Source organism: Terrapene carolina, unplaced genomic scaffold (assembly GCF_002925995.2).
Source record: "Terrapene carolina triunguis isolate 2854851 unplaced genomic scaffold, T_m_triunguis-2.0 Scaffold183, whole genome shotgun sequence".
NCBI classification, from domain to species: Eukaryota; Metazoa; Chordata; order Testudines; family Emydidae; genus Terrapene; species Terrapene triunguis.
The window spans coordinates 1,557,275-1,569,331 of record NW_020664534.1 but is presented as its reverse complement, the minus strand read 5'-3'; the positions used below and the strand labels follow the sequence as shown (position 1 = coordinate 1,569,331).

The 12,057-nt window shown below is 37.5% G+C and overlaps 1 protein-coding gene across 3 annotated transcripts in view; it reads right to left on the bottom strand.

The window, feature by feature from the left end:
• The window catches only part of INO80C (INO80 complex subunit C), a 50,817-nt gene that overhangs the window by 13,517 nt on the left and 25,243 nt on the right, over nt 1-12,057 (bottom strand). For all 3 annotated transcript variants that reach the window (XM_029912080.1, XM_024213355.2, XM_024213357.2), the window contains exon 2: nt 1,302-1,412. In XM_029912080.1, the coding sequence (XP_029767940.1) occupies nt 1,302-1,394 (93 nt within the window). In that variant the 5' untranslated portion in view covers nt 1,395-1,412. The remainder of the gene's footprint in view (nt 1-1,301; nt 1,413-12,057) is intronic.

Genomic DNA, 12,057 nt, shown 5'->3' with positions numbered 1-12,057 from the left:
CTCTGATTAATTTGTGTTTCAAGTGTGAGACAATTCTGTGGTAGTTTTCAGTACAATTTTACAACTAATTCTGCAACAGTCGTACTAGATTCTGTACATACCTCAGATTTCATGCCTGTGGATATCAGCAGTTTCAATTCAGACGTGGTGAAATTCACCTGAGACATGGAGGGCCAGCACAATGCATCTGCACTACCCAAATCCTGTACTCAAGCTATGTGGAGAGGCTCTGGGCATGTGAGAGGCTTCTGCATAAACCATGCAATCCAAAGAGGCTGGTGCTTAGAGGAGAGTTCAGAGGAGCAAAGGCTATAGTCGTCTAAATGCAGAGCCTGAGACTCTGGGGCAAATTTCATACCCCTGCCAAACCTCTGCTTAGCAAACTACACAAAGACTGAGTACTCAGGCTTTATTCTGTGGGATGGTTGCATCTGATTCATACAGAATTAAATTACAAGGATCAAATCTTTCTTTTTGAGCAATGGCTTAGGACTAGCACTCTGAAAAGGTTACTGGTCCAAAGAACATTTGGTAGAGTCTGCCAACGGGGTCTGAGCCCCAGCAAGCAGCAAGATAGCAGATATTAAAACAAAACAAACAAAAACCCTACCACAATCACATTATTAGCTATTATCATCTTGCTATGCTTCTATCCACAATTTAATTCTGACGTTATTTTAGCAGCCTGTACTTCACAAATTGCTAGAGTTTCCACCACTTGAAAGCTGGAATGCCAAGATTTTAGAGAGTAGTAAGTATTTGTTTCTAGCTCTAATAATTGAGAGAATGGCCGCTAACATTATGTTGGAAATGAAATTACTGAGGGGGAGCATAATGGCAATCACTAACGACATAATTGATGTTTAGTCCCATTATTTTGCAACCTGACTGGGCTTAGGAACAAATGCCTCATGCACTTGAACGGATTGGATTCCCAGATTTACAATGGTATAAATTGTTCATTTCTAACCTTGGTGGCTTGCGAGATACCAGACCATAAAACCATTACAGGTACCTTGATCTAGCAGCAGTGCTTTTTTGGCGTTGGGTCAGGACTGAATATAAGAAGTGTTGCCTCTGGACTAGTGTCATTTTCATGTTCTGTAATTTAATGCACACTTCGGCCATATCCTGGCATGGATTTTGAAGCTGAATTTCTTTAAAATTGATGGTATGATATGGACCCTTGATGTGGCTCCTAATCTTACTTTGTTAGTAGGAATATTAGCAATGTAGTAATATAGTATCTTAGTTACTATTTCATTTAAAGTTCGAGAATTTCTAATTGTTAAAATACTTACAATGAAGTTTGGATCCTTAAATGGCAATGGTTTGATGGCGGCTTCCATTGGCCCGGTATTGGGATCCACAGTCATAAATTTATTCTCATTCATGGTCTCTGCACCTACACTCTGCAGAACAAACACACTCTCATTGCTTATTTGTTAATCTGAATATATTTAAAAGAAAGTGAACAGTTTTCTTTGTGAACAATAACTTTTTAATCCATTTCTTGGGAAGTAAGCCTTTTTTAAACTTTGAAAATGTTACCTGCCATTAGTAGGTGTAGCATTAAAGGGGACACTGTCAGGCAAATAAGGACCAATACTTAAAATTTGGTAGCTAAAAAGATTAAAATTGGGAGAAAGGCAGAGGGGACAGGGGTTACCAAAGTCTACTAAATAGAAATGCCATCGGTTTTGTTTTAATGTCACTGAAAACAACCTGAATAAACTGGAAGAGAGCACGAGCACATAAATGGACAAAAGTACATAATATTTGTTTCAGAATGTTTGGTATTAATCAAGTGTCAATATCAACACAGGAAAGAACTTCAGAACTTACAGTGGGCTTATTGCAGAGGTTCTAAATAAACTTTTCCTCTATTTCTGACGTCAGTGGGAATCATATCCAAGTAAGGACTGAGAAAAAACTAATTAAAGACCTTTGCATCCGTTCAAAAATATATGAGCCTTGCAAAATTCCACATGCCCACTGGATATGGATTTAGTTTTGGAGGAGCAGGGGAAGAAAGGGGATGGGCATGTTCTTTTTTTTTTTTTTTAAGTCATGATTATAAGAACAAGGAAATTTGTGTTTAGGCTAGCCACTTTTTGTGATAATTTTACAAGGCTGACACAGCTATTTTTTTTTTAATCTTGACAGTGCCCTGTTAAGTTTCTATTCAGTCTGTATCACAAGTGACAGAAATATAGCAAATAATAAATACACAAAAATTCCTAGGTGAAATTCTGACCATATTGAAATCAGTGGGAATTTGCTACTAGCTTTAATGGTCCCAGCATTTCACTCCCTAACTCTTCTTTCTTGAAGACCAAAAGGACTAGGTAAAAAGCTAACAGCACTTATAGAACAGGCTGACAAGTATTTCCATATCTTGCCCATACGCTGATTGTGCTCAGACTATAAAAACTCTTTCCATAGAAGACATACATTGCAAGACATTCCATGTCGATACATGTTCTTTTAGATGGTATGCAAGGCTCATTAGTGTTAGTGAATTACACAAATGCACCTAGAAAATGAGAATATATATATATATATATATATATCAGGCTGTGATCCAGCAAATCTTTATGCATGTAATTACGAAGGGCTTAGTTGCATGCTTAGACAACCACATGCATAAGCAATTACAAGCTTAGGACCTAACTCTGCAAGTGGCACACTTATTTGGGGAAATATATCACTCACTGTCAGTGATGGATTTTTTTTTTTTCTTTCCCTGCTTCTTTTGTGGCATCTCCTTTCCTGGAGGTTTGCAACCATGGTAGCCCATTCTGTACAATGATCTGCTAAGCTCTTTGTGGATGAATAATCCCTTTTATCCACCCAGGATACCACATCATTCGTCCAAGATCTTTTTTTGCCGTATGTTTTTCTGCCATCAACTTGCCCTTCCACTCCCCATAAACACGCATTGCCGGCTGAACCTCTTAAAATAGGCCGTGCAAATCAAATAATTCTTTTCTTAAGATTTCTGACTATTGTTTGCTGAGTTCCAATCATGTCCCATACTTTTTTGTTAATTACTCAGTCAATCCATGATATTTTCAGAATTCTTCTATAACAACATAAATCAAAGGACTGTAATATCTTTATTACTGATTGTTCGAATGTCTATATTTTCCACAGCTGTAATATGACACAGACCCAATGTAAGTTTTTAAGAGTTAGGAACTTACGTCTTTAGTCTATTTAACTAATCAATCAAACAGATTCATGAAAGAAAAATCTGAGCATGTTGAGTAAAAATGCATTCAACAAGTAACACTGAAATTAAATATTCTAATGAAATTAAAAATTCAACATTTATGACATTTTATTTTTCAAAATTACACAAGGTCTCAGTTGATGAACCTGTAGAACTGGAAATATCATTACAATGTCAATTCTACTTCCATTAAAGTCCATAGCCTAAACCCAGTTCTGCCCCCACTAAGGACAGTGCAAGTAGAACCACTAATACAGTGGTTCTCAAAGCCGGTCCGCCGCTTGTTCAGGGAAATCCCTTGGTGGGCCGGGCTGGTTTGTTTACCTGCTGCGTCCGCAGGTTCGTCCGATCGCGGCTCCCACTGGCCATGGTTCGCCGCTCCAGGCCAATGGGGGCTGCAGGAAGCGGCGGCCAGCACATCCCCCAGCCCACGCCGCTTCCCGCAGCTCCCATTGGCCCGGAGCGGCGAACCGCGGCCAGTAGGAGCCCCGATCAGCCGAACCTGCGGACGCGGCAGATAAACAAACCGGCCTGGCCCGCCAGGGGCTTTCCCTGAACAAGCGGCGGACCGACTTTGAGAACCACTACGCTAATAGACTAGGACTATGTCATTGGAGAGGAATTAATCCAGAAACAGAAGAGAAAAGCACAAGCTTTTATGTGTATTTATGGAGCAGTGAAGAGAATGAGTCCCACTCCTCTCAGTCCTTAATTGGTAATGCTAGTGAGTTGCTAGGTCTCAATCTCTCTTTCTTATGTTGGCCAAAAACAATGCCATATTCTTACAAGTATTTATACTCTCAGCACATAATTTTAGAAGCTAGTATTTCAAGTTTAAGGAGCAAGCATTACTCTAGAGTTTTTCTTCAGAAAGCTGGGACTGAAGATACAATATGATTTTTGATGAATAAATAATTAATATCCTGCAACAGCATCTTTTATCTGTCATTTTGTGTCACTGCAAAGTCTTTAACTGAAGGAGTCAGCACTCTTTTAACAAACTCCTGTTTTCTTTCAATTTTGTATGTTTTTGTTAGTGGATTATAGTTAGAGCTGCATAAATAATTGATGTTTCAGTTTGCTGGCATATCTGAAAAATCTCAAAAAAATTGTTTTAGGTCAAGTGAAAAGCTTTCAATTTTGAGCATTTAACTATGTTTAAAAATAAAATCAAAGGAAACTGAAACAGTCATTTTGAATAATATAATCTAAACATAATAAGCACTGATCCAATATTTAAAGTCAAAGCAATTAAAAATATTCAGAGGACATCAGATGGAGGAAAGAGGGTATTATTACAAACATAAGCCCTGATTCTGCAACCAGATCTGGGCAGAGCCCCATTGGATTCAGTGGGGCTCTCTACATGAACACAGGAGTTCACCTGCTTGAATTCAATTGCAGAATCAGGGAATTGGGCCCAATATTACAAACACTATTGGGTCTAGTGGTTGACATAAATGGGATTTTCACTCACAGTTGCAAATACTACACCCAGCACGTTTGCAGGATCAAACCCTTAAGAAATTACAGGTTTTTAGTATCAGACTAACTAATGCTACAGCAAGCTAGACTGAGAATGATGATCAAAACCTAAAGTCCTGGTAACTGTGAGATAAAAACATGCTTGCAAGACATGACAATTTCATACAATGAACAGTCATCATTGCTTGTTTTAAAACTTAAACTTACAGCAGTACTGGGATGGAAGAGGGGTATTTAATGTAATGTTCTTGTCTTTCTGGAAGAATGTAAAGGAGTTTCATTGAAATACCGTTTCCAGAATAGGTTACGTTCTTAGAAAAAAATTGTCTACGCTACTATCACCTGAGTTCCTCTAACTAGAAAGCCTTTCAGCTCCCTTTTCAGTATAAATTCTGACTTAAAATCCTCAGCATTTTAACTACGAAGTCAAATATTTTCAACAATTCTAAAAATTGTTTCAAAATGTGCTTCAAAATGTCAGTGATTTAAATCACAAACATCACTTATTGTTTCAGACTATTTTTTTAAGTTTCAAGAGGCGAAATAAACATTCAAATTAATTTTAACTAATATGATCCTGTTTTTCTATTATAATACCTATGCAACTTGATATTGAATAAGATAATGATAAACAAGAACAAACCACTGCTAAGAACCTGAAAGACCTCAAAGGATAATTAGTGCTCAGTAAAGGTATCCTCTCCCATTCTAACATTTGTGAAACAAGTCTCTCAGTGGTGTAGCTCTGTTTGGATTTAGAGTTTGGGGCAGTAAAGAAATTAATTGCTCACTTTCTAATGTTAGTAAAACCAGAATTAAGAGTGGGCTTGGTTCTCATAAAGCTCCTTTCAGTCTGTTTCATTAGATGGCCAGGTTTTCCATCAGCACAATGAGGAACTGTATATCTCAAAGAGAGAGATCCTGCTCAATGTGTGCTGCTAACCCTATATCACCCAGTGGCTAAATTCACACCTTCTCCCCAGTTTACTTCACTATTCACCCAGCATTTGGACTATAATAACCTAAAAATAGCAAGTACTTTGTCATAAATATAATAAAAAATAATATTGTAATAGGCTGACAGTGTTTGCCTGAAACAACCTAACATTAGCAGATGTTGATCCTGCTGGGAAAGGATTAGGCAGGTTTTTCTGACTTGGGCCCCAGTTCAGCAGAGCATTTAAGCACATGCTTAAATCCATCCCTATTTGGTGGGACTTAATTATGGTTTGAGTGCTTTGATGAATAGGGATGGACTGCTGCCCAGTGAGGAAGATGAATAACTACCCCTCTTGGATAAAGGAGAGGTAAGAGTCTGGACGAAGAGGGCCTCTGGCATAGGCAGAGCACTCCCAACAAATGAGCCACAGAAGCAGACAAGTCTGGGGAGCAGATCTGAGCTGAGTTTTGCTACCTTAATGTTGGTTTCTTTGTTAATAAAGCCAAACCCCAGGAATGAGTCTAGTTAGTACTCTAGATAACATCTGGATTGTACTGGTAGAGCAGGCTGGGAAAGCTGCCTACTTGCACATTAGTTTCAGTCCTAGGTTTTGATAGATTTATTCATTTTCTACATATTTTGTTCCAGATTCCCTGCCTCTGATGTATTATATTTCACATCTCATCCCCAAAGATTTCTTCATCCATCTGGTTTAATTTTGGGAGAGGACAGCAGAAACTTGTAGAACATGGAAGCAGAACTCTTTGTTTTGGCTGTTTTGAGGTAGAATCAGCAATGTGGGTTTTGGGGGGGGGGGGGGGGGGGGAGGGACTGAGTTCCAAGTCTAATTAGTTTGCTGTGAAATTGCTTGTCTGCATTTTAAGTATTTCTTCAGTGAAACTACATAATTCTCTAACTTTTAAAAAGGGGATGAAAATTCCATATTGGAATAACTGATTTATGCTGACAATGTCATTTCCCAATCCATTTGGACTACATTTAGTTTGTGTATTGTATTTTATAATTTGGTTTCAACATTATTGTAGTATTTTGTGAAAAAAATATTTAAAAGGTGGTTTTTTTGTTTTTTTTTTTTTTTTACAGCAACAGCTATCACACCCATACAATGCTGGCATCCTACTGCTAACACAAGGAAATTGGTGATACGGATTGGAAAGAAACTGCATGTATACACTATTGTAGGTAATTTATCTGATCTTATGCCCCCTTCTGCTGGCTGTTCCAAACAGTACCTCAAAAACTGCAATTCCAAATGGGAGTATTTGCGGATAAAAATTCCAAATCAAATCAAAGTTTTGTTTGTGAAACTCTGACCTAATATTAAACTCTATAAGAAGAAAGAGAGAGATGGGAACTGTTTATGAAGAAAAAAATACTATAAACATTATTTTTAGCCAATTTTTACCATAGATCTTATGTTGAGTACTTCAGTTATAAATAAAAATCTTCTATATAGTATTTTTGTTTTCATAATAGTTCTTATTGTGTAATACTTTGAGTATTATGGTTTTGCCTCATGTAGACAACCAGTGTGAACAGTAAAGGAGCTTTGATGCTGGATCAGGCCCTAGAAATCAATGGCAAAATTGCCACCGACTTCAGTGAGCACATGATTGGGCCTGCAGAGGGCAGACTTGTCTCTGACCTCTGTATAATGAAGGGTTGATAATCTGTCTTTGGTTATTACTGTATGCGGTATAGCTGTAGCCGTGTCAGTCCCAGGATATTAGAGAGACAAGGCGGATGAGGTAATATCTTTTATTGGACCAACTTCTGTTGGCAAGAGAGATAAGCCACCCTATGGCTCAAAAGCTTGTCTCTCTCATCAACAGAAGCTGGTCCAATAAAAGATATTATCTCACCCACCTTGTCTCTTTGGTTATTACAGTAGTTTTTAGATAGCTGACTCCCAATACTTCTCTTTCAATCAGGAAATTCTGCACTGGAATTCTGAAGTTAATTGATTTTGTTTTCAGCAATTCTTGACTCGATATTGTCCACTTCCTGTGAGCCATTTGATTATCTATAGCATCTTTGGAGTATAGGTTACACTTCAAAGCTGTGATACTCAACTTGTCACATTCTTTACAGGATTGCATAACATCCTGTGTCATCCTGATTACAATATAATGATATAGTAATTGGCCAGGGAGCAACATGGTAATTAAAAATTGAGGGATGGGTTAAATCTGTATTTTCACTGGTAGCAAATTAAGGTAACTGAAAAATGCACATTGAAATACACCACCAAAGAATGTCACTGGGTGATAGCAACAACGATTGCAGCGGACTTCTCAAAACAGGGAATAGACTTTGAATGTCAGATATTTCCCTGAATACCAACTAATACTAATCATACTGTAACATTTATTAAGCTGTTTTAATATATTAGCTCTCACTTTATAACAAGCTTGCTACAGATTTTTTTGCTTTCTGAATATTTAATTCCTTTAACTCTGAGTGGTGAAGTGACTTCAGATACTGAAAAGTTGAGCACCAATACTCCAAAAGAGGAAAAGTAGCACTATATGTCACTGGAGATGATGTGGAGGTGAGTTTGTCACAATTAGATGGGCTTTATTCTTGGATAAAATGATAGCTTTGCAATGTTGGTGGTAGGAAAATTTAGAATAGTTGATTCCACAAAACAAATGCACTGAAGTCTCAGTAACAGCATCAGGATGGGATAGCAGCACTCCCTCCTGAGAGTCAAGATTAACACCAGCTATTCATTTTTGTGACAGAAAAGGGGATAACTCTAAAGATTTATTCAGTAGCATGGGGTCCTGGTCCATTACGAGGGCTCTTAGGTACTACAGTAATACAAATAAATAATAATGCACAGACAGAACAAGTCTTCCCCATCTGGTTGAATGTTACTGGTTCTTGGGTTCAGCGGAAAACATTTCTCCTTCCTCCCTATTGGAAAAGGAAACCTGATGCAATTCCCCCAACCTTTTCTTTTTCAGACTTCTGGCATACATTGGCTTTTTAAGAGCACTCTCCTTTCAAGAGGATCAAAGGATTTCATGTGCTTATTTTGGGTGAGGAAAAGAACTGAGAACCAGAGATCTCGGCTTGAGACTGTTAACATACCAGGAGAAAATACTGCATTTATACAGCAAGTTTTGTTCTGAAGGATACTGAAGAACATTATATACACCTCTATCCCGATATAACGCTGTCCTCGGGAGCCAAAAAATCTTATTGCGTTATAGATGAAACAGCGTTATATCAAACTTGCTTTGATCCGCCGGAGTGCGCAGCCCCGCCCCCTCGGAGCGCTGCTTTACCGTGTTATATCCGAATTCGTGTTATATCGGGTCGCGGTATATCGGGGTAGAAGTGTACTAAATTAATAAAGAACCTCATAAATGTAGCCACCTCTGAAGTAGAGGGCAGCAGTGGGTACTAAGTACATGGCAGTGGGTAGAGGCTGGCAATGGGTACTAAGTACATGGCCGAACAATATTCTTATAAACTGCAACCAGCCAGTAGTATGGGCAATATGCTCATGCATACAGTATAAATTAAGAGTAAATCCATTTAAGTTAATGGTGTTTCACTGTTGCCACCTCAGCGTAAATAAGATGGAGAATCAGGGCTCACACTGCCTGATCATACTCCCATTGATTGACATTAAAGGCAAAAATTTCATTGGGAGTAGAACTGTGCCCCAAAAACTCACAACAAAAAATAATACTCTTGCTTAATTACAAGCTATTTTCTTCAAATACAGCCGATGCACTAGTTAGAAAGGAAAGATGAAGGGTTATTAACAAGGAGACAAATCCGATTAGTTTTCTTTTCTAAGTGACCTATAACTGAAAAGCAGTTTGACCAATTTCCTCCAGACTTTCTATAAACAATCTCCTTTGCCTTCAGAGAAATATGGCAATATTCAAGCCAAACCATTTTTCCAAGCCAAAGTTACCGGGAGGCTAAAATAGGCCTTATATTGGAAGCTGACCGCTGCCTTAGCTATGGAGAGGTAATTGTCCCTCCCACTTCCCCCCTTAGACTCTTATTGGAATACTATAGTTATTGAAGTGGATGCTTCATTTATGGAGGAAAAAAGCTTAACATATCTTTCATTGCTGATGCCCGAATATATTAAATTGCAATATAAATAAAGTGAAAAAAGGTTACACACTGTAGAGAAAACGATCTGTACCGTATTCCTTCAAACTTTTCTGTTTTGAAATGGCTTGAAACATTTCATATTCCATCTGCCTGAGAAAGACTGACTAAAATTTTACTCATCCACTAAAAGATTGAACTGTCACAAAGTGATGGATAGCTTTTCTATGTTTTCTGTAGAGCATCTGAACACCATAGACTCCAAGTGCTCTTGATTAAAGGGCAACATACTCATTTAGTGTCCCACCACTGACAGCTTCAAATCACTAACATTCACCTACACTTGTGCTTTAAGTCACAAAATACTTGACCAACATGTATAAAATACTAATTACTTTAGTCACTTAGATGGAGGTATAAAATGCCCTAAAGCAAAGCTCTATTAAACTGCATAAGGGTATGAATTTAAAATTAAAAATGCAGCCAAAGAGAGAATAAGATTTTAATTACATTTCTAGTCCTCAATCTCTCAAAACCTAAAGGAAAAAGAGCCATAAATTTCATGACACAAGAAATCCTTTTTCACTGGTACAGCTTATTTAAAAAACAAAACAAAAAACCCTTGAATTTACTTTTTTTTTTAATTATTAAACTTTCAAACACAGAAACAGACTGACAAGCTTTAATAAAAGCTTTGGTTTCTTCTCAATAGATTTCAGATGTCAAATGTATTTTTCCATTTAAAAACTTTCAAGCACTATGCTGAACAAAGTTCTTATAACTTACAGATATTTTAAGAAAACCATTTTCTAGGAGGGAAAAGCCTCAATAAAATGTAATTGGGAAGCAACTGTGGATAGCTTCCCACAATCCCAGGAAAGCTTGATTCAATTTGCATTTGCCACAAACCTCCCTTCAGCTTAAATGACTGCAAAAGATCTCTCACTTTTAGATTTCATTTGGTGGGTTGGGACTATTTCTTGTTTATAACATTTGACAGTTTTCTTTATTACGAAAATTGTAACTCAGAGGCAAATGCAGGAGCTGAATAGCATACTAAAGAAGCTCTGCAGTTAAAAAATTTGGGACATGTAGAAGAAAAAAGTAAAGTATATGTTACGACATACATTACCAGGAGTAAGACTGAGCTCAGTAGACAGAGAATAGTTAGGGTTCTTTGAAGAAAATATAATTTCTCCTGAATTGTTACATTTAAAAAATAAAAGCATAAGGAGTCATCTTAGTGATTAAAAATTATTCAATTAATAAATTAGGACTAAATATATCTGACTGTATGTTTCTGTGAACAAAAAACAAATTTCACTGTTCTAGTCTAATCAAGGACTTAGAGGCTAAATTCCATAATAAAACTGTTTAAATCTATCATTTTACATACTGCAGTTCTTTTAAGGAAACAAGGTACAGGAAGAAAAGGAGGATCACAAATTGTTGATGTGCCCTCAATGTCATAACATTTCTCAGAGGGGATATCAAATAATGGATTGCAACCAAGAAAAGAGAAGAGAGAGAACACTAACTCTAATATCATAGTCCATCTGCCCACTAAAAAGCTTTATGTAAGATAGCAGTAGAGAGATAAGGAAAGAGAAAGCAGAAGAGTATTGATTATTAGGACTGGGTAGAAAACAAAAAAAATCAATGTCATGAAAATCTGAGGTTTTGACATTGGTTAGTTCCAATGCAGAATGAAAATGAGACCTGTTGAAATTTTTCATCAAGAGAGCGAGCCACCTCAAAGTAGCTAATAGCCATGGGACTAGGGCACTTACCTGGAATGTGGGAGTCCCTGCTCCAAATTAGGTACAGAGCCCTAATCACCTAACTATTTGGATATTCTCAGATGGTGCTCATTCTCTCTCTCTCTCTCTCTCTCTCTCTCTCTCCCCCCCCAGCTTTCCTCCTGGACCCAAGAAACCTTCCCAACAGATGTTTGGTCAAAACCGAGATTCTTTCCCCAAAACATCTGTGTTTCAACTAAATCATATTTTTGGATAGAAAAAGCGTTGTTAATTTTTTTCAACCAGTTCTCTTGATTATACCCTTCCTGAAATCAGCAACCAATTAGTCTCCAGTAGTAACTGCTATATACGTCTTCCCAAATTCCTATGAGAGCACATGGACCTTGAGCTAGTGTCCAAACTTAACCTCTTCCATGATTTTAGCTTACCTAGTAATTCAATTACAATAAAATAACATGACCCACAGGCCCTTTCCTACCTTACCTGTTTTTTAGGCTTTCCTTCTGTCCTAGCTCCCTTTTCACTCTAGCAAGACA